At 28.4% G+C, this 26203-nt stretch overlaps 1 protein-coding gene across 1 annotated transcript in view; it reads right to left on the reverse strand.

The window, feature by feature from the left end:
- The window catches only part of LOC107454037 (UPAR/Ly6 domain-containing protein qvr), a 100767-nt gene extending 76524 nt beyond the window's left edge, over positions 1 to 24243 (reverse strand). Inside the window, exon 1 of the mRNA XM_016071085.4 lies at positions 24063 to 24243. Within this exon, the coding sequence (XP_015926571.1) occupies positions 24063 to 24114 (52 nt within the window). The 5' untranslated portion in view covers positions 24115 to 24243. The remainder of the gene's footprint in view (positions 1 to 24062) is intronic.
- Between the last annotated feature and the right edge of the window lie 1960 nt (positions 24244 to 26203).

Below are 26203 nucleotides of genomic sequence, written 5' to 3' on the forward strand. Positions count from 1 at the left end.
TTAAGCTGCTCTCAGAAAAGAAAAACAAATTCGCGAAATGACAGGAACTGTGTTTTTCCACAGTATGGTCAATCTTCTCTGAATACTAACTCTTTGGAAGGTGAGAGTAATGATTTTCCATATCATTTATTCAACAAAATTTGTTAATATTCAAAATGCAATTTATGATAATCCAATCAAAGTTTTTGTAAAAAATGGACATAAACTGTTCTTTCCCCTTAATGTTCAATGATGAATGCGAAACAAACGAATGTTTTTGAACGAAGCGAACAGGAGCTGACCAACCTAGTAGATTAAAATTAAGATATATTAGTGAAGATTTATTCAAATTATCAGTTCAGTGGACTTAAATGTTGGACAAATACCAGAGAAACACATTTAAAATATTTTAGATACACGCAGTGAGCTGTGAGATATTGCACGAAAATTCAAAATAAGAGTATTTATAATTTCTCAACTTATGAAACTTTAAGCACATTTTTCAAAGGTACTAAAGTTTTTTTAAGCAATACATACATGTTTCTTACTCTTAAACCTAAGGATAAGCTAAAGAATACGTCATTCCAACTGGAATTACCTTATAGAAAATCAAATATTAATACCGAAAACTTGGCGCATGCAGCTACAATCACGTATAGTTGGAATTTTAAAATACCTTGAAGTGAAATTTTGAGTAACACAAGTGTTTCTTTAAAGAAAAAGCTAAGTTCAAAAACATAAAAGAAAACAGCATATTTTCTGAAGTGTTTCAAAATATTTATAAAAGGGATTTAAGCAGCATTTTTGCACTTTTCGTACATAAATTCAGTTTTAACTCGACATATTATGCGTTCTTGATGTCTTTTCATGCCATTCAAAACCGGAAAAGGGCTATGTGTTTTCCTTTATAAACGTCTTTTACTGTAATATTCTAGCATGAAATGTATTTCCATTATATCTTGCAGGCATACAAGGAAATATTTTCACAGTTTAAGTAACGCTTTAAGCAAATTTTAAATAATTTTATAAGTAAAAAAAAGAATATTTCTATATTTTTATAGATATATAAATATAAATTCCTTTTTATTGTTTTTTATATTGTCATATAAGAATATCAAATACATTTCCTGTTTAATATAATCAAATCAAAATTATAAAGCTGCAAAAATTATTGTTATCAGACTGGAAGTCCAGGACGTATAAACACGGTTCGGCTCACAAATATATTAGTTACAAAAAAGACAACTGTTTCGGTACTATAAACAAGTGCCTTCATCAGTCCGGAAAAAAAGAGAATGAAAAACATTCTGCACATTGCTACAAGTGTTGGGATTTTTTTTTCAGAAATATTTCATTGAAAACGGAGTATATATTAGTTTTCAGATCTATCAAATAAAGTATTTTTCATCATTAAATGTAGTAGAATAATCACATGTGGAAGCCTTTAGATATCTTCTCACATAAAATGTGATATAAAGGCGGGAATCAGATTCAAATTTTTGTTCTGAGAAACTATTAAAGACGAACTTTACCGACGATGTGAAAAATTAATCAAAGAAAGAAGGAAACCTACAAAAATGTACGGATGTTTTGAATAAGAAACCAAAATTCCTGGCTCTAATAATTAAAATTAGTTATGAAGTTTGTCCATAGATGGCGCTATTAACTAGAAAAATGTATAACTTTATTTTTGCTGCGTTTAGATTAATTCAGTTCAATTATGTATAAACAAATGATATATTTGCATGCATACACATATTTACTGCAGTGTTACTAATCCGAAGATGTAAAATTACCTTTTCCCTGATTGAATAACTCCTGGACTTCTAATATATTCTATAGTCCTTGACTGCCAAGCTTACACACTTCTCTCCTACTTTTATAAATTAATTTTGTCAGTACAAAGCACCAGTTTCTCTATTTTCACGTGCATGATAAATTTCAATCCATGCTATGAAATATCAGCCCTTAGATTCAATGTCTGCTAATATGCAGTAGGGATGTTTTGATTCTCTGAAAAAATTTTATCAGAAAATTCAATTATGTATTAATTACTATTTTCTGAATGGATGCAATATATCCCTATCAAACTGCAGTGGTATGTATCCCTGTCAGGAAATCTTTTAAATTTTACTGGAAAATTCGCATTAGATTCCCATGTGATTGTTTTGTTTTTCTGAAAAAGAATAATTTCTTAAGATCATTCCTTAATTTGCTTTTAGCTCAGAAAATAGACTGATTCATAAAAAAAATATTTTTTTATTTATTTATTGCACAATCTATCTATCTAAAAATATAACTTAAATTCATCTGAACAATAAATATAAAGCCTGATCTAAGACAGGAACTGACACACATTTATCTAAATCACAGACAAGCACAAATTACCCATTATGAGTTCTTTTTTTCCTCACCTTTTACGTATGCTTACGTATTGTTCAATTTATTTTTTATTCCTTTTCTTCATACTATCATTTTAATTTCATGAATGTCTAAGATGCAGGGCTCCATGTAATTTGTTTAAAATATTTGAGTGGTGGTAAGCCATTTGAAAAAAAAAAGTGGAAGCCTCCCTGATTTAACAACCATTAAAATCCAAATAATTTTCATCCTATACATGTCAGAATTTTATGCCTGTGTAGGTATTTCCGAGTTATTGTGCTAACCGAAAAATGATTATGATTAAATTTCCAAAAACATTTCATTTTCATAAAGACATCATTTCAAATATCATCATATATTCATTATAAATGTCTTTAAAAAGACATTTAACTGATTTCATTATATAAAATATGTTCACTGGACATTAAAGATAGTTAAGCAGCTTTATGGTGCTGCCATCTATGCGTGAATAAGATTATCGTATTCTAATAATTAAGAGTCACAAAGTGAAGAGTGCAGGACACTGGAAACTCTTCATGCGTAGAAGGGAATAAAGGAGATATTGTGGTGTCAACGCTGGGAATCGAACCCAGTTCTGACTGTCATCAGATTGACAGATTAGCCCTCTCGGCTATAATATATGTACCCATCAGCAAGAAACTACGTGGCTTCATTAGTTGGGTCTAGTTGTTGTCATACAATTCTGATTGTTTGACTGTATTAGGTGAAACCTTTTAACGGTTTTTCCTCACAGTAAACACTTTGAATACCATCTTATATATCGCTATTTAACTGTTTTGTTTGAATATGGAAGAATAAAAAAAAATAAGTTTCTGTAACTATTTTACTTTGAAATTTCTAATAGTGTACTACTTGTTAAATATGAAGGTAAAATATCGCATTTCACTTTCTATTTTTAGATATATATATTATAGATTTTAGCAGCAAAAATTTGGGAAAAAAAGTTTAATTACTATCGCAAAACGTTGTTCTCTTCAAAGCACGTAATTTGAAATACTTTAACTTCATCATTTTACTTTTTAAATATTTTGAAATATTTGCTTATAATAATTTATAAGTTTCACTTAAAATTAAGCTGCTTTATGTTTATCGCTACATTCAAGTTTCAAATTTAAAAACTATTAAAATAATTTAAAGCACATCCGAATTGTAAAAACTGCGTCTAAATTATGAAAAAGGGCATCCTAATTGTAAAAAAAAAAGAATAAAAATGATTATTTAAGGGGAAGTTGTATTTTACCTAGAAATTTTACTATTACTTGTTTTTAATTTTGCTGCTTATTTTTTTCAATTGAACCCAGTTTTAAGAGAACCTATTTTTATTTAAATGAATCAAAAATTAAGGACTTTGCTTTATCAGAAAAAGAAGAAAAAAAAGTTGGAAAAATCAACAACCACGTGCATTTTATCTTCACGTGTATTATGCTCTTTTTACGTTGAAGTCGGGCGCTGTCTCCGTCAATGTTATTAAAATCGATATTGAATTTCCCTATTTTTTTCTCCTTAGTGTAGGAAAGATTCAAATAGGAATCTAGGTTAAGCGATAGCATCTCCCTTTGAACAGTAACGTAAATAGAAAAACAGAAAATGTGCTTGCAAATATAGCTTGGAGCGACAATTTAGGATATTTTTTTACACGTACGATAAATTTAGGATATTTTATGGAAATGCTTATAGCTGAAAATGATGATAGCTAAATTTTAGTGCTACTAAAGTTTTAGGCAATTTTCCAACTTAGTACAATTTGAAGTTTCCAAGATAATTTTTAAGTCTCAGGACTTTCTTTAAAAGCATGGTCCTAAAATAAGTGAATACCACATTACTCAAAAACCATGAGTTGCAAAAATGGTATAGAAGCACAATATAAGTGTTATTTATATGTATGAGATAATGAAATTTAATGTATAAATGCTGATATTTTTTTGGTTCTATTTCAGTTTAAACATTTTAAAATGGGAATTTATGCTTATTAATCTTTACGAAAGGTTTATTTTCGTGTACTTTGAAAATTTAAGACACTCGGCTATCATTTTTAGGTCAATTTTGACAAAATCATTGAACTTCAGATTTTTACATTAAATAAGATATTATTTTTGTATCTGGAAAACCATTTGAATTTTGGTTGAGTTTCTACTTTCTGTCGAATAAGTTTGAATTTTCAAATAGAAATTATGCTTTGATATTTAAAACAAACATTTACCAATTAGCCAACATATAATTGCCCGTCATTTTAGCCTTATATCTTGCTATCTCCTCTATTTTTAAATCTGCTAGTAAAATTCGATTGAAATTTTGCTCCAATACTCTAAACATAAATGTCTACATACTGATCAAATATTATTTTATATCTTACAGACAAGTTTTAAAATATATATATGCTTTTATTTTGACGAATACTTAGTAACAGTAACTGTAAAATATTTAAAAATTAATATTTTAGTCAAATACATAATACATATGCTTTAATTACTGACTGTTGTTGTTGTTTGGAATCCCCAAGTGTTCTAGCCTAACTGTACCAATTCCATAAATAAAATAAAAAAGAGTTTTGAAAATTCATGATACTACTTAAAATCAATACAGTTTAAAATATGCTCGGGAGATACCTGAGCTATCTTACACTTCATGTAAATGGTAAAATTCATCTGTTCTTGTACACTTGAGAGACATTGCAAGTGACCTCATTATTTACTATAATAATAATTTGATATTCAGATACCTGGTACATTAGTTAAATAATAATTTGATTCTGAGTTACGAGTATTAAGAAGCAGGCATTTTTTAGTGAATTTAGGGCACCTATCAGCCTTATTCTATTCTCGACTCTGCTAAGATCCACATACGATATTCCTGCTCATAAAATCTGTGGATTCAATAGCCCTGTGGTTGGGTCCCTGAGAAAGCATTATGGATATAGAAATCTGGATAAAATTTCCTTCCTTTTCAGATCTATGTCAAAACTCTGTAAGTGACTTCACGAACGAGTGTTTCTGCCGTCTGTCTGAGAGATCTTGAGCTAAGACGCACTTTTACCCTTACGGGTTTCTTTTCTCAAACGAAAGACGCGCCTTCCAGGCTTAATTCGCAAAGAACACTGGCTGACTTGCTCGGCTTGTTCAAGTGTAGTAATAAGCAAACAACGACAAAATACCCAATTTTTGATTTCGTTCTGAAATCCAATGATTCACAGAAGCATAACGGAAGAAGAGAAAAACTTTCATTTGTTCAGTCCATATTATTTTAACAAATAGCGGCAAACATAATTTCTTTTCTTATGATCCATACTACGAAAACGGGAAAGAAACTTTTAATTAAACTCTGCTAGGGTATCGACAATTTTGTAATCACATGTTGAAACAAACAAAAAATTTCATATAGCCCCGATATCATATATTTATATATGAAAAGTGGCAAAAAAAAATGCTAAATTTGCAAGAATGCATCACTTTTCAAACTTTTCTTATCTTTTACCACATCTCGCAGTTAATATCACCATGACACATTCAGATTTCTTTTATTTTTATTTGTGTATTTTATAGCTTAATTTACCTGTCAAAATATCCCTTTAGTGGATACTTTAGACAGGTTAGACAAGGTAATTGCTTGTATATTTTAAATTTGATCTTTTATTGGAGTTGAGGTTCCGTTTTTTCCCCTTCAATATTGAAAAAATGTAAGCTTAAAACATTTTAATCGTGATATTAACATTGTCTTCAAATAAAAGAAGTTTCTTCGTTGGCGTATTTTTCAACTCGCATTTTGAAGTAAATTACTTTCTCATTAAAAATTCAGGAGTTGAGTGAAAATTTTAAAAAATTTGCTTGAATAAAAAATTATGGAGATTTGAGTAAAATTAATGATGTTTTTAAAAAAATATATTTATGAATTTCGGACAAGGTAATGATCTATCATGATAATAATTAAGAAAATCATGATTTTATTTTCTCAAAAATATCTACTTTTGAAAAAAAAAATTTGTATGGAGAATCTATAGAATAGTTCTAAGTATAATCATTCTTTAAAGCTTAGGTAAGTGTATTTTTTAATATTGAGTTAACATTTTTAACAGAACTTTATAGCTTTAGAATAATTAATCATTAAAATCTGTCAAATGCAGTTAATAATTGAAACTATTTCAATCACAAAATATATTAACATATCTGCAATTTTCGCAGAATGAAATTTTAAAAAATATTAATTACAGGAAATATATATTAGCATTATAAAATATATATTATTATAAAAACAATTTTTTTTACATGTAGTTATTAGGATACATTTTGCATACATTAGGGTATTAACTCCCATTTTCTTAGTTCCAAAACTCAATACCGATTTATCTCTTCGATTATTTCCTTCATTGCCAGAAGCTCCTTTCATTGATTTTCTAAAAATAAATTCTACTGGTTCGGGGTTCTATCCTCTGAATGGGCAAGAGTTACTCTGCCTTTCATCTTGTCAGTGGGTTGATAAAATGAGTACCAAGCATGCTTGGTGATTAAGCACTGGAGGATCCACGTTCGGCTGAAACCTAATCGGAGCATCTGCTCCAGCACCCCAGAGCCCTAGTTCAAGAAAAGTGGAATGGACACATAGGCCATGTCCCTTCTTGGACTGTCGTGGCCTGGGTTTAGTTTAAATCTTTTCCATCATTCACCAAATCTCCACCTATCATCTAAGAGGCAGTTTCAAGCCATTGATTATGTATATGATGAAAAGATGTACTCCAAAATGTCTTTTGTTTAAAATGCGTTTCATCAAAAATATCTTCAGAGTAAAAATGAGCTTACGCACAGAAATAAAAGAAAATCAGAATATGGCTAAATTAGCTGTGTTTCTGGCTCTATAAGCTATGAGCTTTTCTGGGTTTATGCGGTAATTTTTTCCGTAGCACTTTGGCAGTGATTTTCTGTAAAATTAACAATAAAATATTGTTTTATTTTCATGCTGTTTGGTAATAATTGTGATAAGATTTTGTAATTTCACACTACTAGTATAATTTGAAATTTGTATTTCTATGTAAGCTATAAGCCAACATCTACTAGCACAAGATAGAGAGCAAATAGCACAAGATAGAGAAAAAGACATCACTACCATAGATTCAGAGATACGGTGAGATTCGAACCCGCTACATACAGGCTACAATAGCTACTAATTTTAGCTACATCTTCTTCAACTTGAGAAGGGCTTATAATAAAGTGTTTTTTATAATTATAAGAAAGCGTTTCTTGTAACTCTATCTGTACCAATATATAAATAGACATTTGGAATAGTAATGATTATTTTTAAAAAGAATTTTGAATAATTTTGTTACTAATTATGGAAAATTTAATTGATTTATACATTCCAGAATTTTTTTCTCAGTGGAAGGAAAACAAAAATGGACTAGTATAAGTAAATCTAATTTTTAGCAAGCATAAATATTCACTTTTTCACGAGACTGAAGCCATTTTTAAGTGGAAACCTAATTTTGAAAGTCTCAAATAAGAAGTAACATCCTGGTTCAAATTTTTAGCAACAGAAAAATAAAACATCCTAATGACATAAGCTGGTGTCACGTTACATTAATTACCCTGACAGCCATGGCGAACTAGAAAAAGAGTAGGTATTGGACTTAAATAAAATTTAGAAGTGATTTTTTTTCTTTATTCAAATTTATGAAATAAAATTTACCGTTTAAAATCGATTTAAATGTACTCTAAGTGAATCCTTAAAAGCATTAGTTTTTAAAAATATTAATAAGTTTTAAAATTTCAAAAGGAAAAATTCTTAAAATGGAAAAGAATAATAATTTTTTTCTCAAAAATAACCTGTTTTCTAAGCTTAAACTTTAAAATATTTATTTCCTTTATTCATATTCTAAAAGAACCAGAATTCCCCTAAAAACGTTTAAAATAGTATAACTGTTTAGCAGATACTTGAAAAAAATCTCTAACAGTCTTTTCTGTAAACATTTCAAAATTTTTGAAACAGAAAAAAAAAAAGGCAAAAGTACATTTCTTTAACAAAAAGTCAAATTAATATTTTCTTAATTGGAAATTTCAAAGACTACATTTTCCTAAATAATTTTATTCTCATCGGAGGGAACTAATATATTATTTGATTGCAATAAAAAAAAAATATATACATATTTAATTTAAAGAGGCCTTAATCTTCTTTTTCTCATCTCTGAATTTTTTTGATACCGTGACATCTATTAATTTCACTTTTATTTCGTGATGCAATTATTACAGCAAATGTTGCGTGATAAAGACAATATGATGAAAATGACACAATCGGAGCAATGACTCAAGCCTCTAATATCACTTTCACTTGTTTTCATCTGAAAGTATTTTTAGAAAATGAAAACTGCATTTGATATGTTTGTCTTTCATTAAGGTAGGAACAGTAAAATATCTTCATAGAAAAAAAAGTTTAAGGCATAGATTATTGATAAAAGCACAGAATTTTTAAAAACAATATTTTCAAAAAAATATTCTCCAGTAATTTCAGAGTTTGGCAAGTGATAACGAGTATACTAATGCTCTAAAATTTAGAAAAGTATTCTGCATTCAAATGGAAAAATTCAAAATTTTAAAATTAATTATAGACTGACGCCAAGTATGATACTCAATAATCATTGTCTTTATACATATTTTGAAATTCTTATCAACTTTAAAGTTCACAAATTAATATTTATGCTGCGATTAATATTTATGCTCAAATTAATCCATTTATTGACTTACAAAGTAAAGTTAGGGATAAAAACAGAAAAAAACGTATCGGATTTTAAACTAGCCAGATGAAAGTAAAAAGCGATGAAATATCTATATATATATATTTCTCTTACACGGCGACAAAAAAAAGCCTCATTACAACTCCCCGAATGGCAACGCTAGAAAATCGATCAATGATTCCCGCTAAAAATGTCACATGCCAAATCTAGCTGAGGTGGCTCAACATACAGCGCTTTTAAAAACGGAAACTGACATAACCAGAGAGAGCATTATCAGCTGCGGCAATCCCATACTATTAAGCTAGGCAGAAGTAAGTAGTCTTTGTCGATAGATCTCTATTTTAGCATTTTGCCGAGAGCGCTTTTTTTCACGAATTTATATATTATGAATTTATTTGACGATTTCTGATTTATATCACGAATTTATTTGTTTTATTATTGTTATTAGCTATGCATTGAAAAATGAGTTTCAGTCGTGCTGTTACGCTTTAAGATTTTATACTATAGCACATTTCTAATAGGTTTAACGAATTACATGTCATTTATTTGAATTCAAATTTATTTTAATGACTTAGTATTTACTAAAATGATGAAATTCTTTTTTTAAAAAAAAGTTGTTATATGGATTTGAATTATTGTTTTGAATTCTTAGAATTTTGTGCATTTGCAATGTACCTAAGTTAGTAGCGAGCGAAGCAAACCATATAAGATTGCGTAGCAATTTTTGGGGGTTGGCGAGCGTTAGCGAGCAGGGGGCGCAGCCCACTAGTTATTATTATTATTATTAACACTTTCAAAGTGTTATCCTACTATGTTTTACATCTGTGTATTTAATTACGTCCATCTTTTCTATTCTCTCTTTATCATTAGCTTTCAAACCATAATATTTAAATTTTTGTATTATTCTAGAAGTATAGTTAATGTTGGAAATTTCACAAAACAGTACATTTATTTCTCTAAAGTACCGAATAAAAATTTTCAACGAAATTGAATGCAAAACGAAACGTTTTAATAATTTATCCCCAATCAGATTTCATATGAATATATTTGTTTGCAATTCCTTCCAAACGAAGCCAAAGATAAGTTCTCAATTAGTCACCAAACTATGAAAGCTCTTAGAAATGTCCACGCTTATTTGTAAGCTATGAAAATGAATGATTCAGAATTCATTTTACGCTTTAAGTCAGACGAATTAACTAAGTTTGAAGAGACTGTTCTATTCGAGATTATCACTGAACTTAGATTTCTAAAATTAATTTGGCTTATACGATTGCTAAACTACCTTTAAGCTCCTAAATCCTATTAAATAATTAATTATTTTACCAAATATCTGAAATTTCTATTTTCTAAATCTCATTTATAAACATAATCTGCCTCTTACGTATAAGTTACAATTAATTTTAAAGTAATATCTTTATTTTTGAGCAAACAGACCAAACAATGCTTACAAATATCCAGAAAATTACTCACACAATTTCTTGATAAAAAAATTTTTTAAAAATCTATAAACATTTTACAAATTTAAATGCGGTTAAAGGTGTTTAAGAAAATAAATATTAAGAAAAATTATTTCTTGAAAATGCCACATTAATTTCTTGTCAATCAAAATTGAAATTATTACAATAAAATCATTTTCTTTATGTTGTTTTATACACACAATAACCGTTTAGTAATCAATCAAACGATTGAATAATTTACTGAAAAAAGGGACCTTTCAGATATCATCAATCAAAATCCCGACAACTTCTCGACTTATATTCTTATAATTCCAGTGAAGTTCAAAGTCTGTTACGATTGAATACACAATATTCAATCGTTTTCTGTTTTCCAATTTCCTGTTCCAATTTTCGTACAGAATTTACTATCAGACAAAATTTCGACATTTTTTGTTATGAGCTGAAATTAAAATTGAAGCAAAGGCTAGATGGCAATAATTCAATCATTTCCAGACAGCTACGAGCAGAATTTATTGTTATATTATCGCCAAAAATTATTTATCGTTAATTCAAAATTCGTCTACTTACAATTTATTCGTAATTATGGCGTATGAAACTGTAATAGAACTCTTTGCTTAATAACAAAAAATCTTTAATCATTTCTTACAGCTGTAAGAGGAATTTATATCGTCCTTTTAACTCCCAATAAAATTTATTATCATTCGGAAGCAATACTATATTTTCTGACTAGCTAGAGTGCTTACATTTTTACTGGAGCTTCTGCTAATGTAGATTATTAAAATTTCTCAAATAGTGCTACCAAATTTTTTACCATTTTACAACCTATCAAAATCAACCACTTTTTGGCGTAAACAGAATAACAGATACAAACCAAAAGAAAAAATATTTAAATAAAATTTTAAATTTAAAAAATTACGTTTGTCTAGTAGACTAAAAAGAAGTAAAATATTTTTGTTGTATATATAACAATAAATGTAGTAAACTTCCATCAGCATTTAAAATATTCGAAAATGGTCTCAAATATGTATATTATCTTTAAAAACATTTTTAAAAATTTTTTTGTTATTGCTTGATGTAACGAGAACTTTTTAAGAAGGCTCCTGACCTTAATTACAATAATGATAAATACCCGTAACTCAATGAAAAATATTTTTTAAGAAATATTGGAAATTGTAAACAGAACTCTAGAACAGAAATTTATTATTAATTAAATATTTATTTTTGATTTATTATTAGTTTATTATTAATTTATATTTATTTTATTATTATCTGAGTTACATAAATCGCCACAGTCACAACAGTCACTGACAATTACATTTAAATTACATCCCAATTATAAAATACAGTCATTCAGCTATTTACATAATTTTTTTGGTAAGAATATTTGCGCAACACTAAGTGCTGATATTAGTTATTTTCGCAAGGTCTGCAAATTGAAGGTCTTAATTTAAGAAACCACTTTCTAATTTGTCCCAATTTAAAAAATAATGATAGTTAGCGTTAAAGTGAATAAGTAAATCATGCTTAATGGCATAATAAGAAATGTGATATTATTGAATTTCAAGAGTAACAGAGGGGAAATCACACAAGTATTTTATTCTAAAAAATACATTAAATATTTTCGAAAACAAACATACTACTAGAATATGCTACTTTAGGGTGCAATGTTTAATTAATTGGCATACAATAATAAAAGAGCCTCATAATTGAATTATAAGTTAATTAATAGTACTTGTAACAGAGGGGATAAATAAAATCCCACATTTTTACCATACACTGTTATTTATGCTAAATTCTATGATTTGGACCATCCTTAACATTATCCGTAGTTTTTTTTTTAAATTATAATATTTTAAGATAAAATCAATTATTATAAGATTTCTAAAATTGCAAAGTCCAAATAATGCTTAGTAACAGAGATGACATGGAATCTCTCAGAGGGGACGTGTTACAAATTTGACACAAAGTTAAAGGGAAATATCACTGCTAAAAGTGTCTCTTCGGTTATTTTAAGTTGGAGTTGGCAGTACTGCTATAATTGAAACCCGTGCTACATCTTTGTAGTTATATTTAAAGTTTTATTTTACCAGACCGTGTTTTTAAAAAAAACAAGTACATTGTTCGTTTCCTTCTCAATTTCAGTCATTTGGGTAGCAAAATTAACTACCTAATTTTTTCCTAGAGCTTTTTACAGTTTCAAAACTATCTATTGCAACATCCAAAGAATCACAGTGATCTAAATGGTGACTGGTGTACATTAAATATGTCTTATCACGAAGTCCTCCAAGTTCCCAAAGCAAATCAATACCTCTGGAGGTACTGATCAAGGAGTTTCCTCGTCTTTTAGATTGGGTTCAAAATAACAAGGCTACGGAGTTGAACATTGGTAGCCGTAAACTCAAATTTGGGTCAGCTGTTCAACGACGGTTATAAAATAAGAAGTCAATTGTGTGATTGTCGCAAGTCGTTATTATATTTAGTAATTTTATGCAGTTATTAGGCAAACAACTGTGATTTTAATAGGAAATTCACATTTTCGTGAATAGCTCATACACATTTTATATGGTGTTTTACCTACACATAAAATATGGATAGGTCGTAGTGCAGCAAACTTAGATTTGAAAATTTTTATGTTTGGATGTATCTGCTTTGATACTTGATATGCTTCCTTCAAGGTGCACATTTGGCTTTGTGGACTTTCTGTCCATTTTCTCTGACAATCTTGCACTCAGCTCCACCAGAAGTCTGGTAAGAAAGTTTATCAGAAGAGTAGAAATTTATTACAAGTCTTTGTTTCATCAGAAACTTTGTTACTAGGTTATTTCTCTTGTTTTGGTAGTGAGGTTACTGAATATGCGGAGAACAATATAAAGTTTTCTTGGAGATGCATATAATGCACGGTGAGCTTTTTTAATAGCTTCCCCTTCAATAGCTTCCCCCCTATCCTTCCTCAATTTCTACTGCTTGTATCAGTGCCTTTTTATTTTTCCTTCATCTTCATTTTTTTTTCAATTTATCTATTTTTCTGTTAAGGTTTATTTCTCAAAATACTTCTGTTATAAATTTTTGTTTCATATTCTTTATCTTTCTTCTCACAAATATCGTTATTTATCTTATAGAATATAGAACATTCTAGTTCTATATTCTCTCCTTCTTTAAACTGCTGTTTTCCCCACATTGTTTAGTTACTTAAAAAAAATTTAACTATAAACTAAGCACACTATCAAATAAAAAGTGTGCTCTAATAGTGGAGGAACTAATTTAAACAAGTTTAATCAGGATGCATTAGCACTTGTTTACATTCCTACAGTTCCCTTTTAATGGTCAACTTATCAATTTTGTGCAAGTATTTAGTTTTGTCCTCTCTGTTAGGTCCCCTCTGTTATATGAGAAACTCTAAAATTTGTAATTTTTTTTCTCAAAAATATAACATAACGTGATTGTACTTATAAACTTTATCGTAAAAACCAAATATTAAGTTAAAAAGTTTTTTTGTGTAATGAATAAAATAAACTTAAAAGAATAATTGTAGCAGAGGGGACAAATGTATATTTGAGATAATTTTTGACTTAAGCAACAAGAAAAAAAATTTGACTGTAATCACAGTATAATTAGACTTAGGAACAATTTATTTTGCAATATAAATCAAACTATAGGTAAAATCGTGATATTTTTAATAACTTATTCTTCTTTAAAATAGACAATATTTTTTTTTGATAGAATAAGTCAAAATCATAAAGCCTCACTATATATGATAAATTTTACTATAATCTATATAAAGGTAGAAATTTTACTATAATTTCACTATAATCTATATAAAGGTAGTTAAAAATTATATTGAAAACTTGTAAAACCAATTAATTTAAATAAAAACTTAACGCGAGTACACAGTGACTTGATTCTTCTGCATGGATCTCCATGAAACTATCAAAACTTTCCTCCTAGTTTGTTTTCTATGCAATACTTCTTCAGAAATAAGAGATAATACTATTTAGGAGAGAAACTATTTAGGCAACTCAATGTATTGCATTATCGGAAGGTGCGCTTTTTTAATGTACCAATGATGAGAACTTTCCATTCTATCTAATATTTACAAAGACCTCGAATCTAATACTCGAAAAATAATTTTTTTCAAATTTGAAACAAAAAAAAATCTATTATTTATTCTTATATACTCTCTCAGTTTTTAATTCTACCTTCTTAAAATAATTTCTATTTTGGTGGGTGATCCCCTTTTCTTCGCATCTCACCAATCCCGATGATTGCTTCACGATAATTGTTATTTCTTAGCATGAAATAGTTTCTTCTGGAAACGTCGAAATCATTCATTTAAAATGTATGTAGATACGATAAAGAATTATGTTTACTTATGCTTGTGCCCCACATCCCACGCCCAACATTCATTTTTTTTTAAATATATGTTTATTTTGAATCAAATTTGATTGGTAAATATTACGAATCTATTTCCCTTTTGATACTATTAAGATCCATTAGAGAACACAAAGACTTTTGCTCAGTAATTACTTTCAAAATAACATTTAAATTTAAAGATAGGTATTTATAACAAATTAGGTGAGTTCATAACTCTAACATATTATTTTCGCTTACCAAATAAGCTGATATATTAAAAACGATTTGTACATGCATCACATGCTGTGTGAATTTATAATTCATTAAACTAATCTATTTTAACCGTAATTTGTAATAGCATATTTATGGAAAGTACAAGAAAATTAATAATTTCAAAACGGTTAATAAGTTTAGACACCGATTCGAATAAGTTTATCTTAAAATGAAGCACAATACGATAATGTCACAGAATTATGTCATAATAAATAAACAATCAAAATCAAAAACGTAATAATGGCAGGGTAAAATAAGAAAAATAAATATTCCATGTAAATACTTTTGATATGGGATAAAAAAAAATATTTTACAGTTATTTCAATGAAAAACTAAGGGATTTTTAATGTTTCATTTGTACTTAGCCTATTTTTATACTATTTTCTACTATTTTTCTACTAGAAGTTCAAATTTTTGTAATATATCTGTTTGCGTGCAAATTGTAATTATTTAAGCACTTTTGTAAACAGTTCTCATTATATTATTAACTAATTACAGGAATTTTAGATAAAGAAAATTTTATTATAACATGTTTTAAAATTCATAACTTCTACAAATATTGATAAGAATATATTCTTCTGAAGTTAGTATTAATTACTAATTTCTAATTAAAGATATTTAAAAAAAACTTTTTAAACAGTTATAGACAACTTTTCTCCTATGTTTTTGTGAGCAGTTTATTATTACTTTTATTACTAATTATTTTTGATCAAAAAGAGATTGTTTGGTAATGTGATTTTTTAAGAAGTGTTACAATTACGTCTTAAGCTAGATTATTTCAAAGTTTTTAATATTTTTAAAAGAAGAACTGCATGAATATTAAGAAACAATAAGTATTAAATTACTATTCTATGGATAAACCTAACCTTTAAACTCTTCAGGCGATGTTTTTTTTTTCTTTTAGTTCTTAGTTTGTTGCATGGCTTCTAATAATTCTGTAATTATTATTTTGTTTTATTTTAAATCGTCATTGAACAGCCGACCCAATTTTAGGTTTATGACTACCAATGTTCATCTCCGTTGCCTTGTAATTTTGAATCCAATCCAGAAGACTCCTAGATCACTCCTGGACATTGGGAGAAATTTGCCTTCGATAGGGACTTTTTGATGGAACAAAAAATAAACAAAATACAAAATTTGTGCAAAATCGGCTGAAGTGTCCCTGAAAAATTTAATTTCAAAAAAGCTATATCAAAAGTTATTCACTGTGGTCTGTTTTTTTCACATTGTACATGTGAATAAATTCTTTATTCATCTGTAAAACTTATTAAAAAAGTACAACTTCCAATGAAAAGCAATAAATACAAGCATTGAAAATTCATTTATATCTGACAGTTATTTAGTTAAAGTGTTTTATTGCAAATAAGTTCAACATGAATCATTGTTTGCAAGCTTAAAAAGTAGCTGAATTAACCGATAATAACAAAAATCACTCGCAAAGGACGATAACAAGCTGCTGCAGCACAAATGCTAACTTGCCTGAGTATTATAAGAGTTTCTCCAAAAAAAATTACATCATTCCAGGGTTACATTCATATAAGAATTTTTGCTTACCTATGAAGTTATCGAGTAGAAGCGAAGTAATGCTTGCATTAGCTAATTATTCGTCGGATCAAGAGATATTTACTAATTGCTCATTAGCGAAATTCCAGTTTTGCTCCAACCAAACACAAATAGACAAAATTTTATGACGAGAGTAAGTGTAAGTTATTTATTCTTTTAAAGTAAGAGAAGGTGGGTTAAGACCGAGTGCCTCAATTGTGCCCAAATTAGGTCCGTTTTCTAGGGGATAAACTCTATTTACACTTTACTTGTCAATATCGGCGTGCTGTTAATGAATTCGGGAATTCATCTGTGTAGATTGGCTTGTTGTACTATGTCAACTCTCTAACATCCTTATGTTTTTAAACTATCCTTATCCATTGGTTATTGAAGTTATAAAAATTATTTTTTGTCCAGATTCTTAAATATTCATACCTAACAAATAAAAAAGCTTTAGCTCAATAGTAGAATTATTCCGTTTCGCTTCGATACTATGTGCTCTTGGGGTAAGACCGGATACTACTTGGTCTTGCCACCCCCTTAATGTGTGTCTACTATGGGTTAACGAAAACTACAAAGGAGCAAAAAGGAAGAAGATAACATGTATATCACGTGCATAATATCCTTAAATTGTCATATAATATAAAAATGATTGCTATTTTTTTTCTGAAATTTAGTACAGAGTTACCATGGATGTTAGCATGTGCACCCAGTCTTACACCACTAATGGGGAAAGACCGGGTGATAGGACTTTTTCTAGAATTTTTTTTATACAAATAACGAAGTACATGCACCGAAGAGTCATTACATTATAACCACCTTCCATCTATAACAATGGGCTCGCCCAGGTTTTCATGGTTTCTCACCCAGGAACAATATTTTCATGGGGCACATTAGGACCCATAATCCTCATAGAACAATCCCTGACGTCTGTAAGCTACTTGAACATAGTTGCAGACCAGGTTCACCCATTCATGGCTACAGTTTTTCCTGCGGGGGATGGTGTTTACCAACAGGATAATCCAACAGTGCTTCGAATTTTAGTCACTTATTCCTATTACTTGTAGTCACTAATTTCTTCTACTTGTAATCACTAATGTAAAAAGGTATTAAATTAAGTATTCAGTTAATACTTTTGTAACCAGAAAAAAAAGAATGACTTTCATAAAAATAAGTTCATTAAGTCCTTCGGTGCATTTTAAACTATACACGAATTAAAAAATCTCTTTCGTTTTTTTATATTAGGAAGTATTTTTGACCATTATTTCAACTACCTTGATTTATAATTCTCTTGTTTTCGGTTTATGTCAAAATACTAATGCATCCTTATGGGTCTTTTTTTTTATTTTTCGTTTTATAAATTTTAAAAGAAATTTAACTAAAGGTAACATAGTATTAGTATTGAATATACTTAAGCTTTTTTATCGGATTAAACCTGCGGTGGTTAACTAGTCTCTCCTTCAAAGATTTGCGTTCATGGGGATCTGCTACATTCTGCAATACTTTTTTAAGTACTTTGCACGCTTATAATACAAATCGCCTTTTAAGTTAACTTTTGTTATTTTCACGTCCAATGAACCTGCATGTGTTGAGTAATCACGTAATGCTGATTATTTTGAAAAGTCTGTCAAGTAAAAATCTCAAAAATCAATTTCAGCAACTTCAAAACTGACCCGAATATTAAAAAATAATTACATAAAATTAGCTTAAAACGTTAATTAACATATAAGAGAGATAGTTATCAATTGTAATCACTTACGATAAAATAAAATCACTACTCTTATATCTTACAAAGAAACAACTACTATTAATTATTATTTAAGTTTTTCTTAAAAGTTCTTATTTGGAAGCAGAAATCTTTCATTCCACTAGTTTTTGTATTTAGTTGAATATCTTTCCGATTTATACTTAAGATCATGCGTGAAGTATAAATGGTTTTTATGAGAATAGAAGAAAAGAATTGCTAAAAAAATACGGTGTTCGTTTGTGTGGAATGTCCATAAATCACTAATGACAAAATTAAATAAGACAATCTAACATGACATCAAACATAAATTTAGTAAGTTCCTGATAAATATTTTTAACATTTTTTAAAGCAGAAATAAATAAGTCAAATAAAAGCTGTCAATTTTTATTAGTATTTAAATCTGTCCTCAATTACATCGTTTCGATTTTTATTTAAGTTATGTGTCAAACATAAATGAGTCAATAAAGTCAATTCTAAAAGACTTTTATGAGTTCATAAATAAAAAGATACTCGTTTTAATCTTTGCCGATAGAAATATATTTGTAACATAACGAATGCGAAACAGCAAAACTAGATTTTAATCGCGTTAACTGTAGACAAAATGTAAATTTTTAAAACCCATTTGAATTACTTCATTAAATATTGAAAGTTAGCTTTTTGAACAAACGTATTTCCTTTTAAAATATATTCTTTAAAATAACAATTCGGAAAACTAACATAACTTGTTTTAGTTTAAAAACACTTTAATTACTATAAAGTTAAAACTGTTCGAGTTCTGCCAGTATCCAAAGAAAAAGAAAAAATTTTGAAATTCTCGTTCTAGAGAAAAACAATCGATACAATGAATTCAAAACTAATTAAAATGTCTAATTTCAACATAGCATTTTTTTCAATAGCTACATTGATGTTTACGTTTACTGCATGGCTAACAGTACAATCTAGAATAAATTTATGTCAGATGAAATATTAAAATTTAATAATTATTTAATTATAAACTTTATTGTGATCTTAAGTATAATACTTTACTGTATTAAATGAAACGCATAGGACACAATTCAGGATCATAATTTCTAATATTGTTCGAAAAAAGAAAAATGTAAGATATTATTTAATTTTCCTCGTTTATGATCTACTGATCCACTTAGTGGTTTATATATTTCTGAATTTGCTTGCATAACCTGTTATTTTAAGTAGAATATCATATTATTTTAGTTTTATTGTTAACAGAACCCAAGAGCACAGAGGGCGAATCTTTTTATTTAGTGTGTCGCGTTTTATTATTTTACTGTGCTGAGTCTGGCTCTTGTTAAATTCCTTCCAGAAATAAAGCATTGCGTTAAACCATTGTACATTCATTGATTTTAAACTATAGAATTATATTGTGTAATGCATATCACTCGTCATTCTGGTTTTATTAGGACAGATTTGTTGGCCACGCTTTTATAGGCACCATATTAGGTGGGCCAACGTTGCTCCCATAGTAAGGGCATATATTGAAGAGAATAAAAGAACACTCATGCCTTGTACGGGATACGAACCTAGGACTTTTCTGGTGTAAGGTCAGCTCCCTGACGACAATATAGTCCGATCGGCATGAAAAAAAATTATATGTCGTTTTCGGTTTGCTATACAGAAATTCATAAAAGTGAAGGACTGCATAAAAGTGCTTAATATAAAACAGAATTTATATTCCAAGTTAGTTTCAGTAATTCAAACAAATTCAAAATTCATGAAGAAATCAGTTTATCAAGACATTTGAGGTTATAAAATAAATTCCCCATTAAAAGTATTTTTTTTAAATAAAGGTTTAAAAGTGTATACTGAAAATGCAGATTACCAATTTTTGACTACTTAGAATTTTCATTCTGAGAAAATAAGTAAAATCACCAACAGCAGTCTTTCTACTCAATTAACCATCAAGTTTATGGTTCGGAACATATCTTTACCTTTATTTACCTTACGTTTACAACTAGCAGGATTTCAAAACCATTAACATGAAATATAACTGAACTAAAGTTTACATTGATGATAGGTAATACTTGGACATTTTATTAGGTAATGAACATTCGAAATAGGTTTTGACTGAGTTGCGTTTTGTTAAGTGAACAGTGAAATGTGGCTTTATTAGTCAATCTTGTGGTGTCATCTATAGGGAGAGATTGGAAAGTATTAGAGTTTTTTGTGTTAAGCAGCTAAGTGGTGTTTCCATCTATGCGTGAATGAGAATTTCAAATTCTAATAGTCCAGAGTCACCAATTGAAGAGTGCAGGACACTAGAAGCTCTCATGTGTTGAAGGAAATATTATGGTGTCAACGATGAGATTCGAAAATCCATTCAGTCGGTCATGGGATTAGCATATTGACCCTCACGGCTAAAATATGTACCAAACTGCAAGAAACTCCATGAGGCATTTACTGCACACTTACTGCTATAAGAATGTTAAGCATTTGATAATGGAAAATTAAATTATGAACTTGTAATCCTAGTCACATATTTAGCTTCCATTTTTTGAAGAACGTGCGCTTTATTTTCATTGACAGTGGGCCTAGTTGCCGCTGAAAATTCTGGTAGCTTAACCGTATTAGTTGAAAACAATTAATAAACGATTTTTTTGACGGTAAACTCTTTGAATACCATCTTCTTTTTTAGGGTTATTTAACTGCTTGGTTGAATATGTTAAAATACCAATTAAATAAGATGTTATTTAACAATTTTTTTCAGGAAATTTCTTAAAGTGCAATTTGTTCTACGATTCATGAAGAGATATGTTCATTGACTCCAATTACCGACTGAACATCTGAACATTTTAGAAGTCTTTGTGGTTAAAGGTCAAAAAGCTTACGCTTCCACCTTTTACCAACTAAAACTTGGATACTCATAAAATGAAATTAATTAAAGATATTAAGATTTAAAGCAGATATGACATATGATATTCTTTCTCAATCTGCCGCCATAAGTAAATATCTACTTTTATCATAACAAAAATATTTTTATGGTAAGCAAAAATAATATAACAATATTAGCTGGATCATACTATCTTTTACACATTGTTAAATTTCTTTATGATAAATATTTATTTGTTTTGAAGTCAAGAGTTTGATGTTTTTGGTCGACCACTAATTTTGAGACTACAGAGGCTAAATAGCTGCTTGAAATTAGCTCTAAGTTTGAACAAACAAACAATAGACATTCCATAAAAAGAGAATACATCAACATATAACTATTTCTCTTACAGAAAATGATGAGATATCTAGATACAGATATTTACTGTCAAGAACAAAATTCTAAAACCCCTGAAATACCCTGAAATATTACTAGGAAGTATATAGGCGAGTTAGTTGCTATGCATATGAGATAACAAAATTCAAATACAGATTTTTCGAAGTCGAACCTTGAATTAACGAGATCCCTGTTTGGTTTACTGTCAGAAATGCAAATTTTCTCAATGGCTTGCCAAGAACGACACAATCGAAATAACAAATGAATGGTGTTGCTGTGCAAAGTATTTATTGAATATCTACTGTTGCTCTTGTGTTTGCTTACATATTTCTGACCAAATTTTAATGAAAAGCAGAATCTGAAATTGAGATGAAAGAAACATTTAAATCACTGTCTGTCACATTCTGCAACGTGGAGTTAGTCGAGAAAGTGAAAACTTTTCTGCAATCAATCGATGTTAGTGACAATGTATTTCGCATTATGTATGTTGAGACGCAATGATATTTTGCCACGTGTAAATGAAAAGTCATAAAAAGAAAGCAGTTTATAAACATTTTCTAGCTCATTTTTGTACGTTACAGCTTTATACATGTTAATTTCACTAGAATTGAGTTTAAAGAGCACGGTGATTTAAAAAAACGAAATTCCTCGATCCCTACGTCATCACTGTAAACTAGTAAAACTGTGCAATGTTTTTAGTCAGCAGAAATTTATACACTAAATGTGATACTTATTTTTTTATTTTTCATTAATTCAACAACAACAAAATAATACAGCATCGACGAGGTTCTGTTTAATAGAAACACTTAAAATATATTTTTTCCTCCGAAAAATATTCCAAAGCCCCTACTATCCAGACATATTTTAGCTTTGAAAATATAGCTGTTTTATATATATATATATATATATATATATATATATATATATATATATATATATATATATATATATATATATATATATATATATATATATATATATATATATATATATATATATATATATATATATACTCTAAATGCGATAGTTATAATGCTGCATTAAAAAAAAAACATTGCCGGAAATATATAGTGTCGAAAGGATTCGGAGACAAAGAAACAGCTAAAATACATTTTTATCAACAAAAAAAATATTTTAAAAATATTAATTCAGAAAATGTTTCTCTAATAATTTTTAATTTAAAGATGATTTCGAAATTTCAATGATGTCAATATTTGTCTTTATTGAGAAATTTAATTTCATATAAGATTTAAACTGATTGTATTTGCTAGTTCTTATTAACGTCTATGCTATGCTTTTTCATTTCAAATTGTTTTGATTTTGTTTTTTTCAAACAAGACGGTAAATATAATTAAATTGAAATTGCAGTGAGTTTTCAGATTCCCCCGATTCTGTCATGAAACTCGGAACAACAATTAAATAAAAGAGTTTTTAAAAAAAGAAAAACGAGAATGTTTTTACAACTTTCTTGATTTTTGCAGCTTTTTACACAAACATTTAAAAAGAAAAAATCCTTTCTTATTCAAATTTTGCATTAGCTGTTCCGATTGTCTTCTTATTAAAGCATTTGAAAAAAAAACAAGCACATGTTTTTGTATAAGTAAAAAAATAATTATTAATAAAAGTTATTGGAAGCATTACTTGCATAATGCAAATAGACGATTAAGAAATTAGTAATGAATAAAATTAATTCTTTCTCTGATGTATTTTCTTACTTTTTTCTCTGAGCAAAAAAAACTTACAATTAAATATAACATCATTTGGTTACCTCGACACTCCCTCTGACTCTATGCTCATGTTAACCCCTCTTTTAACTTTTTTTTGTCGTTTTTTTTTTTTTTTTTCATGTTATACGTTTCTTTCTATCATTCTTTCGATATTTTTTCATTGAAATAATTCCTTTATCTGTTGTCTATCACTGAACCATCTGCAAATTTTTCGAAAACAGTCATCTGAATTACAGGTTTGAATCAGTTGTAGGTCCTATCTGAATTTTTTTTCTTTGCATAAGCATCGGAATAATTTTCAAGGGAAATTAAATAAATATAATTTACTTATACATTGAAAAAATGCATAAATATCACAGATCAATAAGACGAAAAACTTTTTCAATGAAGATTCGTAAAAACTTTTTTTTATAAAAAGAATACATGAGATCGATATTAGAAATTTTACTTTTAACGAAAATATTTTAACAATATACAGGTAAATTAATTTTGTGCTTTTTTTACATTTTTATGCTTATAATAGTTATTAATAATTTATATGATCGCAACATTTAAAAAATCTCATATTTCTTTAATCTTCGAAAAAGTTTTCAAACATCAAGGAAAAAAAAATTTGAAAAGTGCATGCAAACTTCAAATGCAGACTTACCTACTACTAATGTGACGGATGGCAAAAGTATTATAGTTCTACACCTGATCATTATAACGTTTGTACAAAAATAAAGTAAAAGGGGCGGCAATTTTGAAGCTATAGCCGGCTCCGGCCGGACGGAGCGGAACGGATCCCGTTGAACACCGAAACTAAAAATCTTTTCCCCTGTACACTTTTCTTCATTGCCAATTACCTGTGCCCTGCAACCACGTGCTTCGAAGCTGGCGCCATCTCTGTATTGTCTTAGAAATCAATAAACAGACGAGAATAAATTTCGTATTCAGACCCATACTCTATCATCTACCATGTAGAAAAGGAATCAAGAATCTTTCGTTTTGTTTAGTCGTTTGTGTTGAATAAATATCGGGCTGGTGCTATTTTACTTAACAGTTTCCAAAATTGTTATTTTCGTAACAAAATCGATAGAGATCTATAAATAATTGCACAATTTTATTTATTTTAATATATTTTTCTCAATTTCTTATCCACTTTCAAATTCAGATAAATTATAATATAGAATATAGTAATTGTGTAAATTTTGTTTGAAAAAGTTAAAAAATGAAAAAATTTTCAAAACAAAATGATCTAATAATCAATTTTGATCATTTTCAAAAAAAAAAATGATCAAATGATCTAAATTAGTTCCTTTTTTCAAAAAAAAAAATACCTTTTGAATTTTTACGATATTTATATGCTGAATGCAGTTTTTTAATTGAGAATATAGTGGAAAGTGACATTATTTTATACAGATAATATTACAGAATGAAGAAAGAAAAAGAGGATGCTGTCAATAACTTTCGTTCTAATGGTCGAAATGTCCGAACTCCTCCTCCTAGGACTCACTCTAAAAGGTTCGATAGCCTGACTTTAAAATATACTAATTAATTAATGCAAACTATATTTTTGTGTACCTTAAAAAACTAAATGTCAAGTCTGTGCATTAAAAAACCAAAGAGGGAAGTCTTTCACAAATTCTGTTTTTTTGGTGCACTAAAATAATAAAATATAAAAATCACATCATAGTTTGAGCCAACGGATCCCAATTTTTCCGCCAATAAGCCCTAAATGATTAACTTTCTTTTTGATATAGAAATCTATGATAAAAAAAAACTTACAAATCCAATTTTTCTGAAACTATCAATAATAAATTAAAATACGTAATATTTTCATATTATATTAATAAAAAAAAGAAGAAAAAAATTTTTTTTGATAGTTAAAAAAATTTTTGCCCTTGAAATTATCAAAAACCTCGACTTCAACTTTTGAGCTCAAACTTTTGAATAACAAGTAAGTAACTTCTAAAAAGTAAATAAACAAGTTCGAAAAATAGTCGGTCATTTCAGACAAGCAAAAATCGTCATTAGTGCCAGAACAAAAAATTTTGCTAATTTTTCATATTGCAATTCGGTATCTTGGCACTAATGATAATACTATATTTTAGTATTATCATCTGTATCCCAGCCCCAATGCACAAAATTGCAAAACAGTGCATTATACGTTATATTTACACAATTTTGAGCACAATGATAACTGTTTCCTTTGGTATCAAACCTATACAATTTGAAAGTATACAATAGAATTCGTTCAAAAAGTAATATCTGCTATTTAACATTCGATTGTATTAGTAATAGTCCTAAATTCCTAGATCTCGCTTTGAAAGACATTTTACACAGACATTAAATTCCAAATGCAAAAAAGTCCTAATGATATTGTTGAGCTCTTATCAAAGTCATTACAAAGTAATTAGTAAATTTAGTCGACGTTTGCTCAATGTTAAAACAATTAATGATCTATAAGAGTTCCGTTTTCTAACCAAAAGCTTTTCAGCTAATTGAACTACTGTTTTGATGACGGGGGCTAAAATATTTTCTGGTTAACTAATCGATTCGTTTATCTAAAATAATATTAATCCATTTTTGAATTATATTGACTTCATGCATCATAAATGACGTGAAATGCGATGCATTTTTAAACGTATCGACAAAGTTCTCAAATTCGATTTAAAAAAGAGAAAAATAAATAAAATGATATGAAGCTGTGACAAGATTAACAAGCTCAATTTCTTAATCCATAAAATACATTTTTACTTATTCGATTAAAGTATTTAAGATGGCTATTATTTAAAAAGAAAAAAACAA

Source organism: Parasteatoda tepidariorum, chromosome 7, assembly GCF_982258835.1.
Source record: "Parasteatoda tepidariorum strain Cologne lab strain chromosome 7, Ptep-v5.0, whole genome shotgun sequence".
In the NCBI taxonomy this organism is placed as follows: Eukaryota; Metazoa; Arthropoda; class Arachnida; order Araneae; family Theridiidae; genus Parasteatoda; species Parasteatoda tepidariorum.